This window comes from Passer montanus, unplaced genomic scaffold (assembly GCF_014805655.1).
Source record: "Passer montanus isolate IOZ18808 unplaced genomic scaffold, ASM1480565v1 scaffold6, whole genome shotgun sequence".
In the NCBI taxonomy this organism is placed as follows: Eukaryota; Metazoa; Chordata; class Aves; order Passeriformes; family Passeridae; genus Passer; species Passer montanus.
The window spans coordinates 6,614,687-6,630,700 of NW_024371037.1; the positions used below are offsets into that span (position 1 = coordinate 6,614,687).

General features: G+C 38.3%; 1 protein-coding gene across 6 annotated transcripts in view; it reads left to right on the forward strand.

Moving 5' to 3' along the window:
- SLC13A1 (solute carrier family 13 member 1) overlaps window positions 1-16,014 on the forward strand; it is a 28,962-nt gene that overhangs the window by 12,063 nt on the left and 885 nt on the right. For 2 of the 6 annotated variants that reach the window (XM_039726974.1, XM_039726979.1), the window contains exons 11-15: window positions 5,392-5,495; window positions 6,355-6,464; window positions 7,126-7,287; window positions 9,609-9,746; window positions 9,847-14,525. In XM_039726974.1, coding sequence (XP_039582908.1) covers window positions 5,392-5,495; window positions 6,355-6,464; window positions 7,126-7,287; window positions 9,609-9,746; window positions 9,847-9,990 — 658 coding nt within the window. In that variant the 3' untranslated portion in view covers window positions 9,991-14,525. Of the gene's footprint in view, window positions 1-5,391; window positions 5,496-6,354; window positions 6,465-7,125; window positions 7,288-9,608; window positions 9,747-9,846; window positions 14,526-16,014 lie in introns of those variants that run through there. The other 4 variants (XM_039726975.1, XM_039726976.1, XM_039726978.1 and 1 more) reach the window with 4 other exon arrangements.

A 16,014-nucleotide genomic window follows, 5' to 3' on the forward strand; every position in this document is an offset into this window, starting at 1 on the left:
TTCATACATAACTCCCTTAGAGTCATAGTTTAACTGAACACCAAAAAGTCAAGAACTATTGTAGGGTTTTTTTGCCTTCTGCTGCAACTTTTCCAGGATTAGCTGGATTTCTTTCCCTAAGTAATCATTCAGTCTTACAGGAACTTATATTACCATGATGTCTCCTTTTCTCTTGCTGCAATTACTGTAATTTCAGTTCTGTTTTTCTGTGATAAAGTTTTGAGTCTTGCTCTGGAGTGCTGGGAAGTAGTTGCAGGATTGGGACAAATGGGACTTAATGCTGTTTAGGTCCTTATGGGTAGAACATTTATTACTGGCTATCCCAAAGGCCAGTTCTAGACTAGAAGGGTAATTTTACATTTTGTTTTCCTGTTTGTGATAAATGACACATGAACACACATACCTCATGCCTTTTCTCTTTAAGTATATTTCCACCACCTACACACCTTCCCAGTGCTCTTCCAGAAAGTCTGGGAGGGAGTTTCACAAGGAATAATTGTAGCACTTCGAAGATTTAAAGCGTAACACAAAATTATTTTGCATAAAAAATACCATTAAAAAGTGTATTAAAAACTAAGATTCTTTTAAAATTATTTACTTTTAATCATCAGGAAAAAATTGAAAAAGGACTCTTGTTTTTCCCTTATAACAACAGCAGAGCTGATGATCACTGTCTCATATGAAACACTATACTCTTGAAAGGGTTTTGGAGTGGTGACCTAAATAACAATCAGCTAGCTAAGCAATCAGGCTGGGTTGGCTTCTCTTCCTGTTCCTATTAACACCCAGTGTTCACCCAGCATTGTTTAAAGGGCTACATATTAAACTGAAATACAGGCACTGTAAAAAAACCTTTCAAATATGGGACTTAGGGTTCAAATTAATTTTTATTTTCTTCCAGAGAGCTAAATATTCCTATTTGAAGCTGATTATCATTGTCTGAGGATGATTTTGTTCATTGGCAGAGAAAAACAGAATATCTTCTGAAAAATGAGCAGTGTTACAGGTTCTGCACAGAGATGTTACTTTGTGGATGCCCTCTAAAGTTGCCCTTGGAAGGAACTGCAAGCATGTATCATATCACATTAGCTAAATTATGTTGTAATTTGGAGGAGGTTACCTGAAGAGAAACAAAGCTTTTCTTACACACTTTAAGAGGAAATTAAGCATTTCTTACTATTCATACCCTGATTATTTCTAGATAGATTTAATTTGTCAATCAATTATATTAATAGGCATAAAACCAGTAAATTAGGTTAATACTTTCTGAGCAACAAAAACTCATGGAAAATAAAGGAGTGGGGCATAGGGTGAGCACAGGTACAGCTGTGAGCAAGGCATATTCTTAGAAATAAAACCCAAGCCAAACAAGAGCAGCAACAAAAAAATCTGAGGCAAAACCCCCTCAGATGTTAGGAACTGTATTTCTGACACTGTGATGTCCAAGAGGCTTGTAGCAGTGCACTGAACTGCAGATTACATCTCTTACACACTTGTTCCCTAAGGCCTCTGAATATAAAATTGCTCAGCATTTTGGACCAAAGTACAGAGATAGGGATGTGCACAACTTCTTTAAGTTTGTGGTACAGGAAACACCTATAAGGAAATATTCTCCACCCTTTCAGAAATATGATAGCACTTGCTTTCCACAGGGTTTTATCCCACAGTCTTAGAAAGCCTATGGGAAGTTCTGCCACCTGAAAAGAGCTTTTACCTTATGAAAAGCCACAATGTTGCTCAGAGAATAGTGAATGTGTGGTATTAGATGGGAATTGCACCACCCTCAGGGCCTTAAACCAGAAAGGGCTGTCTGATCCTTTATTCTAGCATGCTGAAGATCAAAAGAGTCAGTGTTCTGTGTGTTAAACCTAGTAGGAATTTACTTTATCACAAACTGAATTTCCAGAAAGAAACCAGGCTTGATGTTAGGGTGGCACAGCCCAGGTTCCTCATATTCTGAAATTTGCTAATTTCCTTGATAGTCATGTCTGTAGTCAAACTGAAAAAAACAAACTAACATATTACTTTCTGTCAGAATATGCTTCCAGATATCTATTTTTGTCTTTCTCTGTTGGATTAAAAAGCTCTTCTGTGCTTTAAAAGTATACGTATCTTGTGATTATATCACCTTAGAAGCTTTGCTTGAAGAAGTAAATTAATTGCTTAAATGTTTGTTTCAAGCAAAATTTTCCATCACTGTCACCACCCACGTTCATGTTCTCAGACCCTTGTGTGCAGTGTCACATTACTGAGCACACCCTTAACATGCAAACATGGATCTTTTTGAAACCCCAGCAGAAATACCACTACTTATTTATGCTACCTTCATACTTCTTAAGAGCTACTTTTTGTATTGTCAGCAAGTTTTTAATCCACATTTCTGCCGTATTGAGTAGAGCCCATTATTTCCAGCTTTATCAGATGCCTTTCAAAAATTCATTACCTCTAGTTAATTTTTCTTAAGAAAAAAATCTTATATCTATTAAAGACTAATCCTTCCTTTGCTGTCCTGCCCTGCACCTGTTACCTCCTTCTGTGAGCAGACAGCAGGATGTTTTAATAAATATTGTATAACACTACAGAGAGCAGTGCAGGGTAAAAATGCCTGTTTCCTCCCCATCTGTTGACAGCACATGATCACACATCATTTCTGCTACAGCAGTTTCCTTCCATATCCTGGTCTGATTCCAGGCTGTCAGATATTAGCTTCAATTAGAGGAGTTCCAGGTTGGCCTTTGGCCTTTGGGTTTACAAGCCTCAGAAGAAACAGAAAGTTCAACACTGAGCTGCAGCTGATTACAGCTGATGTAGGCAAAGTAGGCTTCCCTCACCCTTACACAGATTGTTTCCTGGATGTACTGTATTTTTTTTTCATGATTTATTGCTTTCTTTACTTCTAATACAAGACCACTGTGTATTTTTGTCCACAGCCATGTTCTCTACAGTGATCTCAGTTGGAGTCATTGTGAGGTCTCTTGAATCAACAGGTTTTCTGCTTCCTTATAGCACAATCAGATTTGCAGTCTTATAAGCAGGTAGATGTTGCATATGCAGTCGTATTGTAACTTGGATAAATAGGCTTTAAAAAATGTTTATTTCAAAATTTGATAATGATTGAAAAACTTCTCTTTGGAATGTAATCTTATGTGTGTCCTCATAATAGTTTGACTGGTGGTAGGATGTTGTGTGTGTCCCAATCAGGTTTTTTGAGAATGGTGTTTTGCATCAGGAATACTAAATTTGTGACCGAAAAGTTGTACTCCCTTTAGTTCAACTAAAGTGCAAAGTCCTGCACCTGGGGAGGAACAATCCCTGCAGGAAGGGGGCTGCAGGTTCACCTTGACAATGTTTAAAACTACATCGGAGGGAGCAAAGAGGAAAGAGTCAATCTCTTCTTAGTGGGGCTCAGTGACAGGATGAGAGACAATAGGCACAAAATTAAACTTACAGGTTGCCTCCTGAATATCAAAAAATGGTTTTTTACTTGTGTTGGTGAGTCAGAAAGGTTTTTGATTTTTCATCCTTGGAGATATTAAAAAACTGCCTGAACATAGTCCTGGGCAGCTGGCTCTGAGTGACTCTGCCTGAGCAGAGGGGGTTGGACCAGGCAACCTCCTGAGGCTCTTTTCAAACTCAAGCATTATATGAAAATGAAGCTGCCTAGAGGAAAGTGACAGCATGCATTGTTTCTGTATCTAAATCTCATTTTCCTTCAAAACTTCTAGCAAGCCTTAGAAGAATGTAGAATAGGAACAAAGAGGAAGATTTTGCATCTCTAGATCTGATGAATCTGGTCCTAGACTAAAGATGATATACAGGCAGAATGTCCTACCTTAAGGTACCAGAAAAATATAGTAACTTTTTTTTTTCAAAATGTATTTTCTATGCAGGCAGAGACTAGGAAGCAGGTGACAGAAAATATTACAGAATCACTTCAACTTCTAGGGCATCTTCATTTTGTGACAGTGTTAGCTAAAATTATGCTGGTTTTGGTGTAAGTCAGGTATGCATATTAAGGTTTTGTTTGAATTTCACCTAACAAAGCAAAGGATTAGATATTTGCAGCATATAACTGAGAAAATTGTTTTTTGCTTTCAGTGAAAAGCTCTGGTTCAGTACAAAAGAGTAAGCTTATGGGAAGATCTGATGGGAAGTTATTATTGGTCCTACTGTAGCTGAATATTTAGAAAGCATATGGTCTGAGAGAACAAATATATTGGTGTGTTGGTTCAGAAAATCTTACAGAAGAACTTGCAGAAAATAGAAAAAAAAACAAGGTTAAGAAAATGTTTGCTTAGCTTTCTTCAGTAAAATTTCTTTTCATTTTAATGACCATCTTAACTGAAATAAGACAGACTGGGATATGTCATCAGCTAACATTCAGTAACAGACTTGGATGTGTTAAAATGGCCTTATAGCTCAGCTTGGTACCTTGCCTGATCTTGGGGCTGCTCTTTACAAGTTCTGATTAACAGACTTGGATGTGTTAAAAATGGCCTTATAGCTCAGCTTGGTACCTTGCCTGATCTTGGGGCTACTCTTTACAAGTTAGAAGGATATTGAAGCAGCTTAAGAAGCAGTAGTGCAAACAGTTCTTAGGTACTGGAAATGACCAAAACAGCATAACTCTTGTGACTGTCACCCTAATAACAGCCATAGGAGGATGATAATGAGATTCTGCTGCCTTTCTTCAGCTAGAAAATGCCATTTGTGGGCATGCATTGTGCACTTTAAGGCCTCTTAAACTGACTTTATTGCAGAGCATATTAAAATTATTAAATTTATCATTAAACTGTGAAAACTAGTTATTTAAGCATCAGCTACTCCTGAATATCCCCCATTACCTTATTTCTGTGTGGCAAAATAACACATGCTTACTCGAGATGTTTATTTATGAATTTATAGGGCCTGTACCAAAAATTTCTACAGATCTGAGGAGCTGACCTTGATTGTCTGCCAGGCGCCCACCCAGCCACTTTTTCACTGCCTCTCCTCAACAGGACAGGGGAGAAAATAAGGTCAAAAAAGCTTTTGGGTCAAGATAAAGACAGAGATAACTGATTGCTTATCAGTTACCATTTTAGGCAGACTCGATATGGGAAAAATTAATGTAAATGCAATTTAAAAATGGAGTTGGATGGTGAGAAACAAAGATAAAAACTAACACACTTTCCCCTCATCCTCTTTTTTCCAGACTCAACCTGACTCCATTCCTTCTTCTTCTACCTCTTTTCACCACACCTAATGGTGCAAGGGATGAGGAAGAGAGAGTTATGGTCAATCCACAGCAGACTGTGGACTTTCCTGCTACTCTGTCCTCTTCCTCTCTCCTCCCCTCCTTCTCCTGACTATATATATTTATATGTTTTTTTCTTGTTGACTTCTCCTTAGATATAAAAGCTATATTACGGATTCAACAGCTGCCTTAGTGATAGGCCTCCTGTTCTTTATTATTCCAGCAAAAACATTGCCTAGGACATCGAATGGAGAAAACAGTTGAGTATATTTTGATGTCGATTTTACTACAATAAGGTACCTAAGATGCTACTCTAAATGTAACTTATTGCAATGGTTAGAGGGATGTTGTTAAATACTAATGCTGAAGTTTTAATAGAGGGTATAAAGCACTGGGGTGTAAAGCATCCCTGGCCTGGAAGTCAGTGACAACAATTATACAATGTGAGCAGCTGTGCAGGAAGCTGCTGCCTGCAGCCCATAGACAGTACTGGAAATAACCTGCCCAGTGACTGCAATGGGCTTTGAAATGGCCTGCATGGAGCAGGGCTAGGCTTATGTTTTGAAAATGTTACTGCTTGATTAGGGTACCCTATAAAACCCAAAATTGTTCATTAATTTATTATCATGTAATTTTTCTTCTTCAAAATGGATTTTTTGTTTAAAGTACACCTCTGGCTTATCCTCTTTATGAATTCAGTTGTGCTGCTGAAAACAATGGGATCTAGGGGTTCACAGAGAATGGAAGGTCAGAACCAATGAGTCTAAGTGAAACAGCATTTGCTCAGCAATCTGCCTGAATAGTGCAGTTTTATTGAGTATATAAAATTCATTGGTATCCTACTGCTGTCTTCCACAAAGGGAAGGAGGGGAAAGGGTCCAGTGCTCCACTGGTGGAAACCATCACAGCTCCAAGCTGTGACAGTTTTCCCCAGTTAAAGATCTGTGCCAGGAAGTGCAGGTTGTTTCTGTCAGAGACCTTGTTCATGTTACATAATGAGGTTTTTGTCTTTGAATATTTCCCACGTACTTCCTCAGTGCGATTACTTCAAGAGCTTGTCAATATATTTTTAAATGTTGGTTGGGGGACTATATTTTTATAATTTTTTTTTTCTCTAGCTGTTTCTGGCTACATTCCACTGATTACTTGGAAGGAATTTCAGTCATGCATGCCCTGGGAAATAGCTATTCTTGTTGGTGGCGGGTTTGCACTGGCAGACGGCTGCGAGGTAATGCAATTTATAGAAGATACTGAACAAATAACGTGACCCAATCAAAAGCAATTCAGACATGCAGTGAATTCACAGTTATTCTCTTGTTTTAGCAAGTTATTCTGTGTGATAGTGATATTGAACAGCATAAATGTGAAGAATATTCAAGATGTTCAAAAAGCAGATTTAGAGAAAAAGAAGTTTCCTATGGCTTCCAAGACCATGCACAGTGATGACTACTGTTTCTTATTTAATTTAGATCTGATGGGGGCAGGGGTTGTGACAACACACTGTGTCCAAAGCCTTAATGTCAATGAGATGATTCCCATGTGGAGCCTGATGGCGACTCCAGTAAACCAAGCAACTTTGGACCTAGACTCCGGTCCTATATAAGCCTAATATAGTTGTATTACCATTTTCTGATTAAGACTCCTCTAACCATCTCAAAGATGCAAATATAAATAAATGGAATACAGTTTGAATGGGGTTCTATAGGGCACCATTGAATTAGAAAAATGGCCTTAAAAACATGTGGTAGAAATATGGAAAATATTTCAGATTTTTCTCTTTTACCCAAATACTTCACTATTAGCAGATAAGTTCTGTTTATATACCATTTTAAAATTTTTCCTTTCAGTGACTTGCTAAACATAATCATGCTCTCATGTTCCTTATGCAGGTTTCAAAACTTTCTGAGTGGGTAGCAAGTAAATTGACCCCTCTAGGATCATTACCCTTGTGGCTGATTATCCTGATATCCTGCCTTATTGTCACTTCAGTAACAGAAGTAGCCAGCAATCCAGCTACCATTACAATCTTTTTGCCTATACTATCTCCTTTGGTGAGTATAACAAGCCTGTTTTTAATCAGAATCTACTCTATCACCTATGTAATAATGCAGCTGCTCAAAGAAGCAGTTTTTAAAAGTCTCAATAAAATACTTCATGCAGGTTTTTTGCGGTCCAGTATTGTGCATTGGATATTTGGTTGCTTTAGGTGGTTCTAACAAGAGATGCTGAAAAATTAGTAAATTTAGATAAAAGTTCTTTTTATGATTTAAACCAAGATGGCAATCAAGCCACAGGCAGCTGCTCACTCACTCCCACACCAGAGGGGTCCTAGAAAGAATTAGAGGGGGAAAAGCTAGAAAACTCATGGGTTCAGATGCAGACAATTTAACAGGGAAAGCATAAGCCCCACGTGCAAGCAAAGCAAAACAAGTAATTAGTTCACTGCTTCCCCTGGGCAGGCTGCTGTTCAGCCATCTCCAGGAGAGCAGGGCCCCATCACACATGACAGTTACCTGAGGTAAGAAATGCCACCACATCCAACTCCCCCTGCTTTATATACAGAGCATGATGCCATATGGTATGGAATATCCCCTGGTCACTTGGGGTCAGCTGTCCTGACTATGTCTCCTGCCAATTCCACCCCAGCCTCTCATCACTGTGGCAGTGAGAAAAATAGGAAAGGCTTTTGCTCTGTGTAAGTACTGCTCAGCCAGAAGAAAACAACCCTATATTGTCAACAGTGTGTTCAGCACAAATCCAAAACATACAAGCCACTGTGAAGAAAATTACCTCAGAAAACTCCAGTGCAGTTTAACATGTGAAAATTGTTGCTATCCTTACTATTTGTGAATATTTGAAGTTCTTAAAAGGACAGTTCTCTTAGGGTTTCTTCCAGACTGCATCTTCAACAAAAATGGTTAACGCTCCAGGTTGTCACTAAGAGAGGAGAGGGCTAATAGATGTGTTTTGTATGTAATTCACATTTCTTCTGTCCTTAGATCAATTCTGTTCTTTCTTCTCATCGTCTCTATCAAAACATCTGATTCTTTCTTCTTCAAAACTTCTTGATTGTCTTCTCGTCTGCAGCTTTTCCTCCTGGCCAGCCTTGACACCTGCTAATGCCTTTTCTCTTTCTTTCAAAGAAATGTTACTCCTGTTTTCACAGAATTACGGAATCAATTAGGTTGGAAAAGATTTTTGAGATCATCATGTCCAATCCTTCACTGATAGCCACTTTGCCAAATAATCATGACACTAAATACTGAGTCCAATTTTTTTTTTGACACTTCCAGAGATGATGATTCCAACACCTCCATGGGGAACCACTTTGCCAAATAATCATGACGCTAAATACTGAGTCCAATTGTTTTTTTGACACTTCCAGAGATGATGATGATTCCAACACCTCCATGGGGAATTCATTCCAATGTTTAACAACCTTTTCACTAAAGAAATTCTTCCTGATGTCCAAGCTGAACCTCTCTTGGTGCAGTCTAAGGCCATTTCCTCTTGTCCTATCGCTAGTTGTCTGGGAGAAGAGACTGACACCCACCACCCTCCTTTCAGGGAGTCGTAGAGAGTGACAAGGTCTTTCCTGAGATGCCTTTCCCCAGGCTGAGCAGGGGCTTTCAGCTGTTCTTTATAAGGACTTGTGCTCCCAACCCTTCCCCAGTTCTGTTGCCTTCCTCTGGATATTCTCCAGCCCCTGAATATCTTTCTTGCAGTGAGGGGTCCAGAGCTGGACAAAGCATTCAAAGTGTGGCCACAACAGTGCTGAGTACAGGGGAACAAACTGCCTGGTCCTGCTGGCCACACCATTGTGGATACAGGACAGGATGGCAATGGCCTTGTTGGCCACCTGGGCACACACTGGATCATGTTCAGGTCCCGTCAACCAACACAGCCACGTCCTTTTCCACCAGGCATCTTTGTAGCCTGTCTGCCCCCAGCCTGTGGCACTGCCTGCAATTGTTGTGACCCTAGGGCAGGACCTAGCATTTAGTTCTTGTTAAACCTTTTCCATCCAGCCTGCCCAGATCCCTCTGCAGAGCCTTCCTACTCTCCAGCAGATCAACACCCCCCAACAGAGTGTCGTTCACAACTTCCCTGAGAGTACACGCAACCCCTCCATCTGGATCATCAGTAACATACTGTGTACAAATTCAGATTTATCATCTTTCTTGCAATGTTTTTGCTTTTTATGCTTGTGTAATGTTCTTAAAAATTATTTAACAAAAAAGGTGTTTTCTCATTGTTTCAACTGTCAGTTCCATTCATATTTCACTTGTGTTAATATAGGAAGTTTATATTTCTGTATTTAATTTGGCAAATTCATCCCTTGACAGCTGTACTCTCTTTCATTTTTTGGTAGGCTGAAGCCATTCACGTGAACCCACTTTTCATTTTGATACCTGCTACTTTGTGTACCTCCTTTGCATTCCTGCTTCCTGTAGCAAACCCAGCCAATGCCATTGTGTTTTCATATGGTCATTTAAATGTTATGGACATGGTGAGTTTTAAGCAAAAGTGCTAAAGGAGATTTTTGGCATTTAAAAATTTTTCTTCATTGTCTTGATGCATGTTTCTGCTTTCTTTTTCCTCTTCTTTAGGTGAAAGCTGGCTTGGGCATTAACATCATCGGAGTTGCTGTAGTTATGCTTGGGATTATGACATGGATAGTGCCTATATTTGATCTCTATACTTACCCAAGTTGGGTACCTAACATTCCATCTATAAATGGCACCGGGCTGTAAAAAAAAAAGAAAAAGTTTCCTTTTGATTTTTCACATGTGGTGAGTCACTTAAAATGCTTTCTATCACCACAATGATAAAGATCTACATTACTATAAATGCTGTATTTCACAGTCCTAGAGACTGATGATCCAGTCTGAGAGTCTAATCAGGAAGAGTGCTAGACTTTCTAAAGAGCATAGTTAGATCAGTTTTCTAATCTAGTTCAGCTAGTCTGAATTTTTATATCTTCATGTTATGAAGGAAAAAAATGAATGTGCATAGCCATTATCACGGGCAATTTGCCCCCATTCTCAGGGTAGCAGAATAATTAAATTTAGATTTTATTATTTCAAATACAAATCCTTGTTATTACTTATTTGTGGGTTGTCAGAGAGCATGTTGGTTTTCTGTTTTCTAGACTCAAGCTCTGTTTGAAGCAGTGTTGATCACAAACAAAAGATCAGGGAGGGGACTGTCTTGATCCCACAGTTTACAGACCAGTCAAAAATGCACAAATAATGGAGAAGAGCAGCAAGACCACTTACACAGCACTTTATCTATTAAGCACCTTGTAACCTGGAAGGAGAATGTATACTTAAGCACATGTTTATGCTATGTCCTTCCAGGACCTCACTAAAATATGTTGTTGCTCTCGTAAAAGAAAAAAGTATACATTTCTCTGGATAGACATATCCATATTGAAATCAGCTGATCTGTACAAATGGAGACTAAATTATCATCGTACCTCTCTGCCAAAAGTAGATATATCTGCTTGAGGAATGAAACCATAAGACAGTGCTGAAGATATAACAGTCAATCTGTCAAGCAAGTGAATCTTCACCAGGAGGCCCATGATATCTGCAGGACAGGTGGCACTTTAAGGTTACTAGACTGTGTTAATATTGTAATGTTCTAAACAAAATAGTGTAATGTGGTCAGAATGTAAGTTGGAGTTCAAAGATATCTACAAGTAACTATATTCTATTTGGTTGTTACACATTTTTCACCGCACAGACTATAGCTTTACTTGTTGTGAGGATCTGTGAGAATTTGTAAAGAGCATGTAGTCTGAATGTAGTCTGAACGAAGGCTGCATGTATTTAGATTGGGTAATGCCTTGGGATATCCATATGATAATTGTAAACATCAATCTGTCTTTTAAAGATAGTGTCCATTTTTTCTAAGAGCAACAACAACCAAAAAATGCTGTTGGTTTTTGATTAATGGTCTACATTTATTTTTGGCACTGCATATTTAGAGATGTCAGTCATGACTTCTGTAATGCCAGAATGCAGTGTATAACATTGTATATGTAGCTTGTTACCTGTAACTATTAGTTGCAGGTTCAACTGCAACGAAATATTAAAGAAGCACTTTTCTTAATGGATGATTCTGTGTAAGTATTGAAGTATTGGTGCATGACACCATGCTTTTAAGCCTGATTGAGGCTGCTATCACAATTTTTTTTATGCCATGGCAAAATAGGGCTAAGACCATCACTGGGGCAATCAGGAGCTGCCACTATACAAATAATGCTTATTGATCCCCTGTAGCAATGATCATCATTACAGATATACAACACTTGGTTAAATGTAGTCAGGTACCCAAGGGAAATGCTGATACAAGTAACTAATCCAAGATTCAAATCCTGGATTATATCATATGGTATTTTCCCATAAGCATGTGCAGTGCAGGGGCTCGTGGCTTGTTCAGGTCTTTGGTCCTAAAGGCCTAGAGAGGAAGACCAGCAAAGAGTGCTCTTACTTAAAGGTATCACTTTCCAATGTTGTCAGTAATTTCCCTATTATTCAAGAGCAGTGGAAACAGTGAATCACAATATTTCAAGCGGAAGGGATCTCAGAAGCATCCCGTCTTGCTCAAAGCAAGGTTATTACTCTGTTCAGACCAGGCTGCTCAGGGATTTGTTTAGTCATCTTGAAACTCTCCAACATGAAATCCAACATGCACAATTTCCCTGACTAATGTTCTCCAGTGCTTTACTGGCCTTGTGGTGAAATATTTTATCTTTAACAAATGAGTAAACATATTAATTTCAGGTTAACAGACTCATTATTCTCCCTTTTATTTGGGATAGATTCTTTTCTGTTTGTAAAACTGGGGTTTTTTTACTTTTTCATGAACCATGAAAAAGAGAAGACAGTCTTCTTTTTGGCCTTATGTTCACCGTTCCCACTGGATGTGGTATTTTTAATCTCCACAGGTCTGATCTGCAAAGCCTTACAATCATGTCACAACTGTTATTTAGCCAAAGGAAATCTGATAATGCTCCTGAGCTGCCCTCGACTTTTATGAATTTTCCCAAAACAGCATTGGCTATAATTGGTTATAACCTTGGCCCTGAACACGACAATGAGGTCTACAGGTCCATGAATGCACTTTTCCTTTAAATCAGGCTTTGACACCAGTATTCTCTCAGGTTGCATATCTTCATGGAAGAAAATAACCATTTTGCACCAGTTAAGAGAACTCTTGAGAAGCTGTCGACCATAACAAGTTTTCAGTAAAGTTAAAGCTGTTTGTGCCAGTTGATTTTCAACCGCTCATTTTCTTTACTTTCTGTCTTATTCATAAAATCAGTATGACAACAAAAACGTGTCATGTCTGAACCCTCATGTAATTCAGACCACCGAATTTCCCAAAATTTTTTTTCAGGGAAGACATTATGCTTCAGTATCTTAGTAAACAAGCAAAAACAGTAAAATTGTTTCATGAAGGATGCATTTTTAGAAACTATTTTCACTAAAATTGGTGTATGCAGTGGATAATACACAAAGAGATAAGGGAGAGATTTGTAAAGTTGGTCATGACTTAAACCTCATGTTTTTGTAATTTGTTGAAATGAAACACAGAATTATATATAAACTGACTTTCAGCAACCAACATCTTCATTGTGTTATAATGTACTAAATTAGTGACAAAAGTAAATGAATAAGCATGATGTTTTTGGAGACCGTATCTTGCAAGTAAGGCAGTTATGAACAATTAGGTTGGTAGTACTGGGAAAGTAGGCTCTCAGCAGGATTATTAACTTTTTTTGCCAGAAGTTTAGGGAATGTGTCAGACTCAACATTTGAGATTATTTGTTGTTATTACTAACTTATTTTTAAAGCTTTTAGGAATGTTTTAAGTAAAAAATTAACAACCCTGCAGTGCAGGGATTAATATTGATATTATATTCCCTACCTGACATCATTGAAATGGAGGAAAAAGAATTTCAGAGTGTGGCGATCTGGGTACCCAAGGAGTGGATCTAGTTTGGACTGCAGGCACAGATCACTGTGCTGATCTCCTGCAGAAACACACTCTTCATATGTTGCTATTATATTCCTTGCTTTGACCAGAATTTGTATTAGGACAAATGGTGGGAATGCACCTATAATTATTTTAAGAGTTGATTAATATATGATGACATTATTTATAAATTGCTTTGTTCCTGATTTCCATATAAAAGGTGGAGGGGTTTTTTTTGAATCAGATGGGTCTAATTAGCTTACTTTAATAGTACATAAGTAATATTTGTGACTTACTATTTATTTGTGATCCCATTCCTGATGAATTAGAAAGAGCTTTTGCCATGTACTTCACTGGGGATATGTGCCCAGTCTTTGTTCTCCTTTTCTATGGCTATGTTATATTTAGTGTATTTTCACTTTATTTTGGAAGATGTGCATTTACATTAGCAGAAACCACAAACCATGTGTACCCTGGAAATACCTTCTTGACTTTTCTATTTTGCAATCAGGCAATCAGATCAGTCTTGCAACATAAATCCCTTTATGTACATTTAAAATTAAATTGCTGTGTTTGTTTACTGCCAGGGTCTAGCTTGTTTAAAATCAACCAGCCTATAGCTCAAGGGCTAACTGAAGAGCAGTGCAGCACAGCAGCTCAGGGAGAATGTAGCCAAAAAAAATCCTGGATCATACAGCTCTTTGATCAGGTGTGGATAATAAACCACCTTGCATGTGAGTAACAACAACAAAAATATTCTTGCATGTTATATGCAGCTGCTGGCAGGACTGGAAGGCTTCTAGTGACCCCTCAGATATCCAGAAGTCTAGTCCTGCCCTCTCCCCTGCCCTGCCCTTGGCAGCCTACAGCAGGATGCCACTTTCTCTGATGGTGACACCCTCCTGCCCCAGAGCACCTGAGGACATCCCCCAGTGGTCAGGCCTGCACATACATCAGATCACTTTGCAGCAATTACTCAGAAGTTATAACTTCAGTTATCAGCTTAGTTCTTTGTCTCTGCAAACTTCATTTGATGGTTTATGGTTTTAGCAATCACTTGAACTGAATTCTTGTCAATGTTATTTCCTAATACTTTTGCCTTTTGTGTTTGGAAGCTTATGTTATTTTCTTGCACAATGTTCAATTTCTGCACAATTTTCCTTTACAATACAAATCTACTATTTTTAAAATAAATATTTTCTGAATGCTGTACAGTCCAACATGTTTATCACTAACAAGAGCTGAAGTTATGATCTGCAAAGAAAAGCTATTTGTCAATAAAAGTGCATGAGATTTCTTAAAACTTTTTTAATTCTTATAGCTCAACTCTTCATATATATGGCAGAGGAAAATACTTGCTGAGAATAATGTAAATTTGCTGGATATGGAAAAAGTCCACTTTTAAAATAATTTTAGAAAGAGAAAGATCTTTCAGCTTTGAAAAGCGGTTGTAGTAAAAAAATCTGTTCTCTTCCATGTTCTTCTACAAACACAGAATAAATATATCACAGTCTCAAATTGTTTCAGGATTAATCAGAAATTAGAAGGTCAGGAAGCAAGGCAAATACGTATGAAAAATAGCTCTTTAGCACCAGGTTTCTGATTCAGGAATAACCATTTCAGGTCATGATGTTGGAACAGACCAACAAAGATAGCTGGAAAGTCACTTCCAAACATTTCATTTGGGCATCTTTCAGTGGAGGGCCTCAGATTCTGCCATCTTCATTTGTGGCAAATGTGGAAACTTGGGTGAAAATTTCAGATTGCTGACCTAATTTTGCAAAATATCTGTACAAGATGTAGGATAAAAGGTACCACAAGAAGTCTAAAGAACCTGCAAGCTGATACACCCAGAACTATCCAAAATAAAATTCTAGTTAAAAGCATGGTCCTGAAACTCTTGTCCTCAGGCATCAATCTTGTCCTCAAGCATCAATGCTGCAGGGCATTTTTGTTCATCTTGCTTCCTTTCCATAGAGATTTCCATTTTCATCCTCCAACATCCTCTAACAACACAGAAAGCATGAAAACATTTTGTGACCCTTCCTCAAATGCTGACTAATTTGAACCCCCATCTTTTACACCTCAAGAGAGACCAGTGTTACCAGGATCAGCCTTCTTCTGACACACCTTAGAGCTAGCAGAGAAAAATTCTTGAGCCCCAAAAATAGAGCTTTAAGTAAATAACCTGGGCAATGAGCTGGGAGGAGAAGCTCTGGGTCTGGTGGCTGGACCACAGTCTCCTCTGCTGTCTCACACTGGTGCCCCGTCCAAGGCACAGGGAGAGACTTTCACCCTGGGAAACTGAGGATAAGAATGTTTTGCTGTAGCTGGATTCTGGTCTCATACCCCACAGAGAGATACAGACACAGTGACATTCATAGATGTTTAAATTAGGAATAAATTTGAAAAACCTAAGAGAGTAGTTTAATATTTCCAGGACTAAGCAGGCAGGCAGATTCACAGATTTTTCTTTGAATATAACTCTTTAGGTAAGTAATCATGCAAAAATAAAAAAGTTTCAAAGCCTCTCCTAAAATAAAGACAGCTGGTTTTCCAGGCCAGATGTTTACTTTAAAAATGAAAGACTTTTTATTATACGTGGGATCTAAAACAATATCATGCAACAGGCTAAAAGACAAGACTTTTGTGGTACACAGAGCATCACTGAGGTAAGGTTTTCTTCACCCTGAACATTTCAATTTGTGCTATATGATGTCCATCTTCACCTGTGCTTATCATGAGCATAGATAGCAAAACAAGCATATGTACTTAAGCTAAAAAACATTAGC